This window comes from Chiloscyllium plagiosum, unplaced genomic scaffold (genome assembly GCF_037043375.1).
Source record: "Chiloscyllium plagiosum isolate Xiang-an unplaced genomic scaffold, Cpla_swu_hap1 HiC_scaffold_6, whole genome shotgun sequence".
In the NCBI taxonomy this organism is placed as follows: Eukaryota; Metazoa; Chordata; class Chondrichthyes; order Orectolobiformes; family Hemiscylliidae; genus Chiloscyllium; species Chiloscyllium plagiosum.
The window spans coordinates 109,399,307-109,414,346 of NW_028270144.1; the positions used below are offsets into that span (position 1 = coordinate 109,399,307).

Below are 15,040 nucleotides of genomic sequence, written 5' to 3' on the forward strand. Positions count from 1 at the left end.
CCCATCTATGTCTGTTTTAAATATACTCAATGACCTGGCCTCCACAGCTTTCTATGGCAACGAATTCCACAGATTCACCACACTCTGGCTAAAGAAGTTTCTTCTCATCTCTGTTCTCCCTTTACTCTAATGATGTGCCCTTGGGTCTTTGTTTCTCCTGCCAATGGAAACACCTTCCCAACATCCACTTTGTCCAGACCATTCAGTATTCTGTAAGTTTCAATCAGATTCCCCCCTCATCCTTCTTAACTCAATTGAATACAATGCCAGAGTCCTCAAACATTCCTCATATTTCATTCCTGGCATCATTCTCTGGACCCACTGGACCAGCTGGTCTCAATGCACCACAACTGTTTATCATTAAACTATAACAGATTTAAGGCAAATAAGAAATTCATGCCTTTACACATGACAAAATCAGATTACTAACGAACCTATTGAGATGTGCTTTAATGTATTGACAACTTATTCTGACTTTGTGGTCCTTGTTTAGTTGGTATTATTGGTCCAAGAGGTTTTACTTCTGTGGTTTAATTTGATCTTTAACGTTAAGTGAAATAAAAACAAAGATCTGCAGATGGTGGAAATTTGAAAAGAAAGCAGGAAGTGCTGGAGGTCTGACAGCATCTGTAGAGAGAGAAACAGAGTATTTATTTACACATAAATACCACCTTTTACAGTTCCGCATGGTTTTCTTCCTACAAATGCTGCTAGTTCTGCTGGGTTTCCCCAATACTTTCTATTTTTGTTTAAGGAACAGATATTCCTGGTTACAACCAGGACGTGGTTCTAATCTCTGTCATGAAGGCATCCTGTCATATTTGGTGCTCAATTTGAGTACTTTTTAAAAAATATCTTTCAGTTGGCTTCTCTGGGGAGCAATGTCCGTGTCATTCCCCGCTTTTGCCAACCCTTTCTCCTTTGTCTTCCTTAAACTCCATTTCTTTACCTGTTCTGATAGCACCTTTTTCTAAATGTTTATCTTTTTTCTTAAGCACATGTGAACTGTCTTGGGTATTTTCTGACTGCATTAAAGGCATTTTTAAAACACAATTTGGATCTTTTTGGCAGATTGAGGTTTGAATCACAGAATGCTACTGTGCAAAAGACACTACCTGGGAGGGTATTACACGTGGGAAACCTCAGAATCTTTAAAAAGTACATGGATGAGTATTTGAAATGCCATGACTTTCAAGCCTATTAGCCAACAGTTGGAAAGTAGGATTATTGTAGATAGGTTGGTGCAGACTCCATGAACTGAAGTGCTATATGTCCCCATGACTCATTTTGCTTGCATCATCCTTTGAGCTATTTTTGCCCTGAATCATCTTTCACCACCTTGTCAGGTAGTGTATAGCAGATTATGACCCAAAAATAGTTCTTCAAGTCACCTATGATTGTTTTGCTAATCTCATCGCATTTTTATCCCTGGAATACCAACCCTTCTGCTATAATGAATAAGGTATAGTTCATCCTATTCATAATGTAGAAACCATTTTAAATTTTGAACACCCCAATCAAATTTATAATCTTCCTTCCTTCAAGGAGAACAACTCCAGCTTTGACATGACTTACATTAATTATTGAGTTTTTTAATGAGGAACATAAACCAAATAATTGTCAATTTAATATTGTAGATTAGCATTTTTGAATATACTGTTTTTGCTTTCTCATAGCTGTTTAAAATTTGAATAAAATCCATTTTGTAACCATAAAATGTCGACATATGAATACGTTTGCCCCATATAATGAGGGGTTCCATGTGTAAAGAAGGATTTTAACCGTAGCATCTTATCTTTTGGTTTAAATGTAAATGAACCTGATATGAGATGACTTTGAAATGCGGAAGGTTGATTGCCTTTCATTGTATCCACTGCAGGAATTTTTTAAAGAATGGGTAAATCAAGGCACTGGGAAAGCTTGCTTCATGAAGAAAATAACTGCACATACTGTAAAGTTTGTCAAAAACATGAAAATCAATACAGACGAATATTTAGAAGCTGGCTTTCTATCCTGTGATTCTTTTGCAATGGCAGCTGCCATTGACGAGAGTGTTGTCACAGAATATATACATTATGGAGTGAGTGTGGAGTTACAAGGATCGATGACCAGAGGGATGATGATTGTGGATACACTGAAGCAGCTGGGAAAACGAAATCAAGCTTTTATTATGATCAAATGTAATGTTGAGAAGTTCAAGCAACTCATGATGTCTGCTCTTAAGTAACAGGTTTAATAGTGCTAGCACAAGGAAAATTGAAGGCAAACATCAGTAGACTGTCTAGAGAGCATAATGCTCATTTGGTAGGACGCTTCCTTTTGAGTTCCTTCTTTTACTGATTTTGATTTAGGTCGCTCCTGTTCCTCTTTCTCTCGAAGGAATTGGTTGGGGATTCTGTGGGCCTTTGACTTCTACTTCTAAGCTGTTTTAGTCCATGTCAAAGTGCAGATGTGAATATTGGCAAGTGATTGCTCACGTTGGTATCGCAGCCAATTCTGATTCTACCCTTGAGCAACTTCAACAGACACAAGTGCCACTGAACAGTTAACAGGTGCAGTAAAATTCGTTGAATTTCTTTTCTTTTATAAGGGTTAATTGTAATTGTTCAACTGCAAGATCAACAATTTCTATTCAGAGTAGAACCAACTTTCTTATTGGTTCAGGTAGATTGTAGCAAAACAAACAAAAATGCATTCATGCAAATAAACATGGCAATCCATAGTTACATAATAAAACAAAATAAATTGATTTTGAGCCAAGAAAGGATATTGGCTTTCTTGACAAGAAGCTTGGCTAAAAGAGTAAATTTTACACTGTATCTTAAAATTGAACAAAGTGCTGAACCATGGAGAGTTTTAGGGTTGGACTGTTGCACCCATAATTTAAAACAAAATTTGAAAGGTTTTTTTTCAAAATGTATGGAATATAGTCAACATGAACATGATTCAGGAAATATGGGATTTTATTGAGTTAAAAAGTTTTGAGTTTTGTTCTGAACAAGGGGCCAAATCAATACAGAGTGGTATAAGTTGTCTATTAGGTTTTTGGCAAGGTAATGCATATGAGAACTATATTTAAAAAGACAAATGTTTGGTACAAAATGGCATAAAGCAGCATGGTTATAGAGTTGATTGCTTCAAGAATAGCTTAAATTTAAGAAGAGCTGGAATTGTTAACAGGAATCAGTGCTGGATCCACCTTTGTTCTCGGTATATCAATAGATGATTTGGACTTGGAAATAGGCCAATCAATCTCCTCAGTCATAACTGGAGAATTACTTGCATTGGCTTCTTATTCCATTCTCACAGCATTGTTTCTGGAATCCCCAAGAGTTTTTTTTATCTTTGCCCCTCCCCTCCTGTTTCTCAACTGCATGTATCTCTCAGCAACATCATCTGATAACGCAATGTCAGTATCAATGTGAATGACGGCACTACTAAACTTTACCTCACTACTACATATACCTCCACTGTCCCTAATTTGTCAGATTGATTGTCTTTTATCAGTACTATATGAACTGAAATTCCGTCAAATTAATACTAGGAAGACCCAATACCATTCTCCTCAATTCTCATGACAATCTCTGATCCTGGTATGGACCCAAAACACTTCTCTAGCTACTACCTGAGGCTGAACCAGATCACTTGTAAACTACATTAAAAGCAAATACTGTGGGTGCTTGAGATCTGAAATAAAAACAGAAAGTACTGGAGAAACGCTGAAAGTCTGACAAGATCAGTGGGGAGAGTGACGAGAGTTATGTTTTGAGTTCAATTAATCTTCTTCAAAACCGTTACCTCCATGTTGTGCTTAACACTGATAGAAACTTCTGACAACATATCCCTTTTACCACTTGTTTCAAAGCAATGCCCAAATACACTCTCTCCTGTCAGTTGGTGTTGAAACCATCTTTGTTACCTCGAGATGTAATTAAAGCAATGTTCTTCTGACTAGCCTCTAATCTTCTATTCTACATAGAATTAAATGCATCTGTAATTCTGGGTCCTATTTACCTTTTACTTCTATGTTCATTGATTCACACTGGCTGGTAGTCCAGTAATGTTTCCAATTTTAAAATTCTTAACCTTGTTGTCAAATCCCTCTCTATCCCAACTTATCTCTTCAGCCTTACAACCATCAAAGTCTCTTCCACTTTTGGCATGTCAAGCAGCTCTGATTTTAATTGATCCAAAAGTATTTGTTAAGCAAAGCAGTGCCTAGGATCTATGTTTTGAAATTCTCTCCATAGAATTCTCTGGTTCTCTACTTCTCAGCCTCTTTATCTCTCCTCTTCTCATTTAAGCTGCTTGATAAAATCTAAATTGAATAATTACAAGCTTTGGTTGTGCACTATCAGATTTTATTTGCCAACACTCCTATGAAGCAAGTTGGGAAATATTATTGCGTTAAAGGTCCAAACAAATGCAAGCAGTTATTAATCTTATGGAAATTTGCTGTGAAACCAAAGTAAGAACTCTGCTAGCCAGAGGCTCAAAAAGGAATATACTTGGTTGTAGAAGCAACATGGCAAGAAATGAGATGGGGAGAAAAGACGAAGTAAGTTTATTTCCTCCTACAAATTTAAAGACAGTCTATGAATTATTTTCTGCCTATTGTGAATGATACCTGAGCAGCAATGCATTTGATATCTATGTTATCATTAACTATTGCAATGCAGGCACTTCTGATTGGAAAATAGTTAAAAGATAAAAGAACTTCTGATTGGAAAATAGTTCTCAAAAAGATCAACATGTATATATGATTTTATATTTATGCCTAAATGTTGATATTCCTTGATAAAAGGTTTATTGTCTGTTTCTTCATTTTTGCAATTTTCATCTCAATAAATTACTGAACAAATTTGCCCTCTAGTACTTGTACGTTATTGCCTTCACTTCGAAGTCATTTTTGTTGTTTTCCTTTTCCATGCAACATTTATATGGTCTGATGTTCTTAAGATTCTTAATTTCACTTCTTGTCCTTTAATGCTGTATTCTCCCACTAATTGACTATATGGTAAAGTTAATGAAGGAGAAAGACTCTCGTGTGTACTGTCCTTTGGCATTCATCAATATTATCAATTGAACTCTCTGATGTTATGATGATAATGTCTTGAGAACTGCGCTGTGACTTGACTCAATACAACAGATCCTTATGGTGATGTGCACTATGTCCACACAAGCATTAATGTTCCTCTGAATTGTCTCCAATGTTGAGGAGTAAGAATTCTACTCACCAAAAAAAAAACCTCATGGACAGCAAAAGAGAAAAGATTCAACATAAAACTAAAAGCAAAAGCATATAAAGATTAAAAAGGATCCTTCCTATGTAATTCTATGATCATGAGACATGGAACCAGAAGTACACCTTTCAGTCTGTCTGCCATTTAATGAGATCATAGCTGATAAGATAATCCTCAATTCCATTTTCCTGGCTTCTCCCCTTAGCCCTTGATTCCCTCAATTTCTTTTTTTTCTCTCATTGGATGGGGAAATTGTTGGTAATGACAACATTTATTGCCCAATCTCAATTGTCCAGAGGTTGGTTGAGAGTCAGTTACATTGTTGTAGATGTGGAGTCACCTGTAGGTCAGAACAGGTAAGGACTACAGATTTTCTTTCATAAAGGGCATGAGAGAACCAGATGAGTATTTTCGACAAGTGGAAGTTGTGACAATGCTGCTCCTTTAACACGGTTATGCTGTCTTTGTTCTTTTTTTCAGAGGAGTCATAAATGCATAGATTCCAAAATGTCTGGGTTTATCTACTTGAAGTAGCTTTTAAGTTTTTAAACAAACATTTGTACAAGAAAGGGGAGTGCCCAGTTCACCCAGCTCAGCTTTTCTCTGGTTTGGTTTGGTTTTAGCAAGCAGTCAGTTTTTTTGAAGCTGCTGCTCAAAGAAACAGCTACATATAAGAAAGTGTTCCATGCTAAATCACTCTGCCATCTCTCCCTCCTATACGGCGCTATGTCTGTTTTTCCCTTTTTTGCCAAGGTGTGTTTATCGGGATTGTTGCAGGAATTTGGAACAGCATCATTAAGTTGTGATAGAATTGATTGGGTTTTCAGATAGGTTGAGTTTTGTTCTCTTTGTGTTTCATTCGGTAGTCTGTAAATAAATTCTGTTTTGTTTAAAACCGAGGGGTTTTGACCAGCTGCATCACTCCTGGAATATCCACTGTACACTTGCTGAAAACAACTAGAAAAGTTAGAGTCTGGGCTACCTTCTTGAAATGTTTTGGGGGGATCTGGCCTGGTCCATAACACAGTTACTGGAATTCACTGGAATTATAGTCTGGGATCTGGTGTGAATTCAGGCAGAATTTGGTGTACCCAGAAGGAGCACAGACGGACTCAAATATGAGTTCAAAATTGCCAGTGAATTTTATTACAGAGAAAAATTTAACTTGCCCAATCTGTACAATACTTTGATGAAACTTATGCTCTGTACTATGATATGAAATATAAGAAAACTGGAATGGACACAACATAAATCTTTAACCTTACACAATTTACAGGGTACTTATACTTTAAGAATTACACAACCACCCTCCCTCTATGCCTAATCAACTACTCCAGAGTATGAGTGTCCCAGGCCTGAAAAGGGTTCTTACATTCTCAGAGGGACTTGTTGCTTGTCTGGTGGAGCTCCCTCTCTGCCTCGGGTGTTGTTGCGGACGTTGGAAGTCTATGGTTGCAGACGGGGTTGATATCTTCAACCCCAAAGGGTTGGTGTCCAGAGATGCAGTGAGGAGAGCGAAAACAAAAAGAGCCCTGATAGCTGTCCCTGTAGCCCCCTTTACCCTTGCAATTCCAAAGGGCTGGCTGGCTCCGCCTCTCAGGTAATTCCATTTCACAAAGTATCTGCTGGGGCTGGTTTAATCTCATCATTTGTGGAAACAAAAGAGTCGATACTGTCCCAAATTTACTTAACTGAAATTTTGATGACCTCATGGAGCTTCGCAAACTGTTTTTAGATTTGAGTAAATCATTAACTAGATAGGCTCCATTATTCACCATTTCAGGATTCATTACCATTTCTATGCCTGACCCTTGATACGATGTCTGGCGGGTGCCGTTTTGTTGGTTGAGTTCTCTCATACCTCTGAGGATCTCTGTCCCCATAAATAGCCGTGTCTTTATTTTGACAGGCCTGTTGGGAAATCCTGCCCGCACAGATGCCAGATTGACCAGTTTTTCACAAAAGGCCATTTTCTTTCAGTCTTTCCTTTTAAAACTGGGGATTGCCCTAAAACTGCTACATTGTATGATTAGTTTATAATCACAATGTATAACAATTAATATTTTCTTTCTCATTAGTCCTTCTACAAAAAATGAGTATCATCAGTCAGCATCATCAACTAATTGCTCCATTGTCTCAATATCTTTATTAGTTTATCTCCTTGATTTAAGCCATAAGGGAATATCTCCCCTTTTTATATAAAATATTCAGAACTTCCAGTATTCTGATTGTTCTTGTCAATATTGATGATACTATGCATTTTTGTATGTTCTGCTATTGCATATTTTATAAGAGATTCTAACATTTTCCTAATAACAGATACTAAGCTAACTGGCCTATAAGTATCTGTACCTGTCTCTTTCCTTTTTTGAATAAGCATATCACACTGGCAGCTTTATAGTCCTCTGGGACTTTTCCAGAAGCTAAAGATTCTTGGAAGATTACTACCAGTGCAACCATTATCTCTGTAGCTACTTTCTTTAATATCCGAGGATGCAACCAAACAGGTCCAGGGGATTTACCAGCCCTTGGTCCTAAAAAGGAGGAACGTAAAGGTAATGAGACTCATATGTTCAGTCCATCTTTTTTATGTTAAGTGTTTTAGATATATCCTGATGTAAAAGAACTGCATTGAACAGCATACTCAGAAATTGAATCACAATCTGATTATTATTTATAGATGAAGTGTAACAAGGAAATCAAGACCACACCAAGTACCAGTCCTTTAGAAATAGGCATTCATCCATCAGGTGAAGAAAAGCACAGTAGGTCAGGCAGCATCTGAGGAGCAGGACAATCGATGTTTTAGGCTGATGAAGGGCTTATGCCCACAATGACAATTTTCCTGCTCCTTGGATGCTGCCTAATTTGCTGTGCTTTTCCAGCACGACACTCTTGACTGTGATCTCCAGCACCTGCAGTTCTCACTTTCTCCTAATCCACCAGGTGAAAGTTTATATTATTACTTGGAAACCTGGATTCTAAAATAGAGGTAAATAGGTTCATGGCTTTCTGTTTTGTATATGTGGCTATTTTTTAAGGATCAGAAATTGCAGATGTTTCGTCCCCTATCCCCATCAATAAGCTCATAGATCTAGACCCACTATACCGGCCACTACAACACGTAACCAGAACGGCAACCAAAAGTAGCAGGAACAGAAGCAAATAAATTCCAGAAGACAACGGACAGCTGTGCTTCAGAGGAGGCCCCAATGCAGCGAAGATGACACCTCGGCAGGGGATGAGGCAACAGTAAATTAACTTCCCAGCTCGATGGATACACACACAACAGGGACAGCCAGCACCCGAGCCTCAAATCTTTAAGCAAACTTTGTGCTTATAAGTCATTTCAAAGTTATCTTAAAAAAATAAGCTTTTCCCCTTTTGTACAATAAACTTGTGTTCTTTCATAAAAGTACATTGACAGCCTCATGTCAGTATGTTCATTAACTGAGCACAAGAGTAACAAATTACAAAATGTAAATGAATTGTCTACTGGACCAGGTTTCATTTTGGAATCTGATTTGTCCAATAATCCCAAAGAAGTTGTGGCTTTTTGAGGAATAAAAATCTGTGGGAATGAAGAAAAATCTATGAATTTTTAAAGAAATGGGCTCACCTTCAATGCTGAGTCCGTTGAGTATAGGAGTTGGAAAATAACATTGAGGTTGTACAGGACATTAGTAAGGCCTTTTCTGGAATACTGTGTCCAGTTCTCAACACATAGTTATAGTGAGGATCTAAAATCTGAATACAGGCTGCTGTCAGGAGCAACTATTTAATGCATGCTCTTACTAACAACAAAATGACTTCTTAATGCAAGTAAGATGACAAAATGGCTTCTAAGCTGCAAATTGACAATTCTGCTTAAAATGGCTTTTAACCCTGCTAAAAGCTGTATTCCTGAAATAAATGTAGAGTACTGAATTAAAGATTAGCAGACAATACTTCCTTTACAGCTTGGAAATAACTAGAGTGGATAAGACATTACTAGCCATCCTGGCGGACCTTGCAATTGCAGGTGCAAAGGGAGAAAAAGAAGCTTGAATGTGGAAAATAAAGTTGGTTACCAGAAAATATCATTGGGCTAAGTTGCTGTCTATAATGTCATTTTATTAAATTTGTTTGGTAATGGTCTGAATCTGCTCTGTAACCATGGCTGTACTTCTTTTCAGAAAAAGATATAAAAATGTCTTTGTCTTAAGCCATGTGTGCAGCTTTCTCCTAGGAGCACAGAAATGTTTAACCTCTGTGCCCGGCCACGATAATTAAAGTGTGAAATCTTGCAGAACCAGACTGAATTGCTAGTGCTTTTTGACCAATCATGGAACCATGAGACTCCTCCCGTGGATCGATATCTTCATCTGGTGCCATGATGTGGATTTAGTACGGATGGATTATGGGCAACTGTGTAAGAGCCTTGAGTCCTCCACTATTGAGTTTTGAGGAATCGGCCAGCCAGATATGAGTATTTCATATCCATTTGGTTTTCCTCTCATTCAAGTAGTGGTTGACTTGACTCCTCACTGTCTATCATCTAAGTCCAGCCCGAAGAGGATCGATCTTGGTAAGATTTCACAAAAAACGGAAGTGGGGGACCTCAGGAGTTGGGGACTCCCACTAACAGGTTGGGGACCAGTGAATATGCTTGGGGACCCTAAAAAGAGATCGTGGACCTCAGGGGCTGGGGACCCCAAGGAGTCAGGGACTCCAACTAACAGGTGGGGACCTGAGCACAGAGTCGGGGACTCTTGATTCGGTCAGATTGGCACTGTCTAAATTGATTCCTATATTGTTCTGTGAAAGATGAAACGAAAAGTATTGCGATTTATTATAATGAAACTGTCAGGGTTTTAGAATATCAAGAATATTTTGCAGAATTAATTAGTCTTGTTGCTTGTTATCGGGTTTTTGATTAGTGAAAGTTTTACGTTGAGATTATCTTCTCTGTTGTATCTGTTCGGCTTGGCTTGTCTTGGTTTGCTGCTTTGTCTTGTTTGTTCTGTTTGTTTTGGTGTTTGTTCTTTGTTTATGAAATATAGGGGGTGGTTGCTGCTTTTGTCATGTTAAAAAAAAGAAAGTTGGCCAGTGATACAATTCTCGCACACTTGCATAAGCAGCTATGTGCCAGAGCTAAGATTTATGAGGGTAGAACTCCCTAACTTTGACTTCTGGAGTGTGTGTGTGTGAGAGAGAGAGGTGAAGGGGGTAGAGAGAGAGAGCGAGAGAGAGGGGAGAGAGAGAGAGAGAGAGATAAAATTAGAGCTGATTCCCTGCAGCTTGCAGAAGTTTTAACCCATTCAGATTCGGATTGGATGCATATTTGCTTGTTGGTGATTAAATGTTGTGTTTCGTTGTCTGGAGCTCAAAGTCTGGGACTGTTTTGGATTTGATTTACATTTTGGGAATTTAACATGATTTCTTTTAAGGTTAAGGATCCTTGGTGATTATGAAATGAAATATTAACCCCTGTTCTTCTTACAGACCATGACTGCCCTACTGTCAGTTTCCAACTAATCACTTTTATGCATACATGAAAGCTAATCTTATTCAATTGCAAATCAGTTTAATACGGAGGAAGACAACACTATAATCTTTTTTTTAAAAAAGTCTTCTCCTTTGATTCTGCACCATTGGACATCAGTATAAACTTGCTCTCAAATTCCCCATAATTTCATGCTACTGCCAAAGATCATTTTCACCTCTCTCACCCCTACATGTTGTACAAATGAAAGAATTGACTAAAGGAAGTAAAGCAGTAGCACTAAACCTGGGCCTCAAGTGCAAAATCATTCTGTTCCAGGATGAGAGCAGGTCTCTGCTCAATTTTAGTTATAATCTAAGCCTAACATTAAAGAAACTCACTTCTGACTTTAACATTTGCTCATTGAGTGGCGGAATTACATGAACTTCATTTAATTTAGTTAAATTTTGTAAAACTGGTAGTATAATGATAGATCCAAAATATCCCAAACCAACAGCATTGTTGGCCTTGAAGATGTGTGGCTCACGCTGAGGTTACCGATACAGTTTCCAAAGTAATAGGCAGGTGGATGCAGCTGCCAAGCAGGTAGCCTTACACCCCAAACTTCTGGTCCCATTGAGCCCCCAGCAAAATCCAGATAGAGACAATATGGGGATAGGTATGTCAGACCTGGGTAAGGTACAGAAATCACAAAGAAAGCTCCCTGCTGAAGAGCACAAACTATGGCCTCAAATAGGGTGCTCCCTTGATAGGTCAGGCAGCTCATGCCCTGAAGAAGGGCTCATGCCCGAAACATCGATTCTCCTGTTCCTTGGATGCTGCCTGACCTGCTGCGCTTTTCTAGCAACACATTTTCAGCTCTGATCTCCAGCATCTGCAGTCCTCACTTTCTCCTACTCCCTTGATACTCAAACCAAACTGTGGGTGACCCCTGCTGGACAAGTTTGTGTTCTTTCTTTGCTGCTGCCTATTTTACTTGATTATATGCATTTTGTACACACTTAGGCAAGGAGGCAATGGTTTATACTCTATTACAATGGACACGCCGAGGCCTCCAACCTTGATGGGAGGGGCCCTTCCAGGTTCTCCTCACCACCCCTACTGCTGATAAGGTCGCTGGGCACCTCCGTCATTGCAAGGTCATTGGACAATTTCCTTGCAAGGGGGAGAGACTGTGTACCATTTATGCTGAAAAGAAGACCTTGTGTGCCAAGAGACTGATTCATTCAATGCATGGAACGTTACCAAGAATGACTGTCGTAATGGTCAACTGCATCAAAAAGATTGGACAATTCTTTTACAGAACAAGTTTCAATGGTTTTTACCCTGTCAAGGTGTTGTCTGGCAGTTTGTTTTCAGTTGTGCTATGGGTGGCCCTAGCAAGCCTTGCCCCTAATCCAGTAGGTCACGCTGCAAAAGAGAAAAAGGGGAAATGTTATCTTTCACTAACAATTTGTTTCTTCAAAGTCACAATAAAATATTTAGCTGGAATGAAGTGGTCTGTTACGCCCTTACATCAGCAAAAGACTCTTTGACCCCTTCCCCCCTCCCAAAGCCCAACGAAAGAGTATGGAACTCTTCTAAGGCGTTTACCGGACATAATATTTCTTCTATTACCTATCCCCACCTGCTAGTTGCTTATGGACTTCTTCTAATAAGTCTGGGATAAACTATCCCAGTTGTTGCAATGGTAAGGGATGGGGGTGCACTTACGTGAATGTGACAAAGACTATTCCCTACGCTATGATCAAATGTATCAGTTGCTACTGCTCCCCTATACGACCTTTCATCTCATGCATATGCTTAGAGGAGGGGTGTCTCTGTTATCGCTAGTACTCAGGCCCTTTGTGGAATGGGTAATGGCACCTGCCTTTACTATGAGCCCACTAACGGCACCTCCATCTTCCCAATTGTGGGATGAAGGAACCACTCTGGGACCATAACCGTATCTCTTACCAAAAGACCCACCTCCTTCTATTGAACAGCTTTCACCTCAAGCGCTCAGGACTACTGATATGTTCGGTGAAGTCACAATGACAGACCTGCTTCTTATTGGAAAGCCTCCTCCATGATCTATACTAAACCTGGTTACTATTTTTTCAGCCAAGGCAAAGCAACCAACTTCCTTGTCCTTAATGAAGTACTCCTCGTGCTGTATCTGTAGGAACACTTCTTCCGACTACTGGTCCTTGTCCAATTACCTGGGAATGGGATTGGGGTTTTCTTGTCAAACACTCAGTCTCACCTACGTTCTGCGCACTTTGGAGGGATGCTAAAGCTTTGGGCACCACTAAAGCTCAATCTGTGGGCTACACATTTCTTCGTACTTTTTCCTTAGGAGGGTCTGCAGGAATTATTAGCCACCCAAACCAAAATTATCTCAGTTGTGGCCTCTTCCTCTTGGACAACGAGAAGGCCTTTGCCTTAGCAGGAGTTAAGGACATGTTCTCAGTTTTCCCAACAAAACTGGTACACCCTTGACTACTTACTTGCAAAAGAGGATGGGGTTTGCACCATAGTCAAAGGCAAATGCATGATGGGGGTCACTGACCTTATCGAGAATATTATCCAGCATGTAGATAACATCTGCACTTACATCAGTCAAATGACAGAAGGCACTGGATGGGGAGATTGGGGTTTCGGCTCACGGTACAACTGGCTGATAAATAAATATGCCTATGTATAGTGGTATTGTTTTAGTTTGTTTCTTTGCTGGCATTGCCATTGTTAAATGTGTTATTGCTAAGCTAACTTCTGTTGACAGCATTGGTTCCCCCCAGAAAATGCTTCTTCTCCATCCAAATGAGGATGAGGAGGTGCAATTGCCTATCCCTACTTCCTCGGAGGAGGAGAAGGAAGTATGGTAGTCTCTAGCATTCATTCGATTGGATTGATCTAATCTATGCCCTCCCATCCTATGGTGTGGTCATGGAATGACCAAAGTGGGGAGATGAGGATCTAAAATCTGAATACAGGCTGTTGTCAGGAGCAACCATTTAATACATGCTCTTACTAACAACAAAATGGCTTCTTATTGCAAGTAACATGACAAAATGGCTTTGCGGCTGTAAATTGACAATTCTGCTTAAAATGGCGTTCAACCCTGCTAAAAGCTGCATTCCAGAAATAACCATAGAGTACTGAATCAAAGACTAGCAGGCAATGCTTTCTTTACAGCTTAGAAATAACTAGGTAAAAGCAAATTACTGCGGATGCTGGAATCTGAAACCAAAAGAGAAAATGCTGGAAAATCTCAGCAGGTCTGGTAGCATCTGTAAGGAGAGAAAAGAGCTGACATTTCGAGTTTAACTGACAGTGCATGGAGAGATTATAGGGAGATTAGGAGCTGTGAGTGACCAAGGCTGAAGCCAGTGCTATGTGACAAAATATGTGGGGGATGGGGGGGGATGGGTGAAGCAGAAGCAAAATGGGAAATAGGGGAGAAGGGTAGCAAAGGGGGAAGAGGAGAGGAAAAAGGTGATGAGGGAGTGGGGAGTGAGAGAAAGAGAGACAATCAAGAAACAAGAGGTACAGAATAATGAAAAAAAAAATTAAAAAAATAAATAAAATGAATGAAATAAAATTATGGAGCACAATGAAAACAGAGGGGTCGAGATGGGATAATCATCTGAAGTTGTTGAATTTAATGGTGAGACCGGCAGGCTGTAACGTGCCTAGTCGGAAAATGAGATGCTGTTCCTCCAGCTTGCGTTGAGCTTCACTGGAACATTGCAGCAGGCCAAGGACAGACATGTGGGCATGGGAGCAGGATTGTCTGTTGAAGTGGCAAGCCACGGGAAGGTCCGGGACCTGATTGTGTACAGACCGAAGGTGCTCAGCAAAGCGATCACCCAGTCTGCGTTTTGTCTCTCTGATATAGAGGAGACCACATTGGGAGCAACGAATGCAATAGATCAAATTGAAAGAGGTACAAGTGAAATGCTGCTTTATCTGAAATTAGTGTTTGGGGCCTTGGATGGTGAGCATGGAAGAGATAAAGGGGCAGGTGTTGCACCTTCTGCGATTGCATGGGAAGGTGCCGTGTGTGATGGGAGAGGTGTTAGGTGTGATGGAGGAGTGGACTAGGTTGTCCTGGAGGGAAGGATCTCTGCGGAATGCAGAGGAGGGAGGGAAGGGAAGATGTGTTTAGTGGTGGTGTCGTGTTGGAGTTGGCGAAAATGGCGGCGGATTATTTTTTGCATGTGAAGGCTGGCGGAGTGAAAGGTGAGAACAAGAGGGACCCTATCCTTGTTTTGGGAGGGGAGGGAGGGGGTGAGGGTTGTGGCACGGGAGATGGACCGCATGCTGCCGA

General features: G+C 39.9%; 1 protein-coding gene across 1 annotated transcript in view; it reads left to right on the plus strand.

Annotated features, from left to right (window-relative positions):
• Nucleotides 1–4,855, plus strand: part of LOC122551169 (inosine-uridine preferring nucleoside hydrolase-like) — a 33,383-nt gene extending 28,528 nt beyond the window's left edge. Inside the window, exon 6 of the mRNA XM_043692793.2 lies at nt 1,880–4,855. Coding sequence (XP_043548728.2) covers nt 1,880–2,227 — 348 coding nt within the window. The 3' untranslated portion in view covers nt 2,228–4,855. The remainder of the gene's footprint in view (nt 1–1,879) is intronic.
• Nucleotides 4,856–15,040: the final 10,185 nt, after the last annotated feature.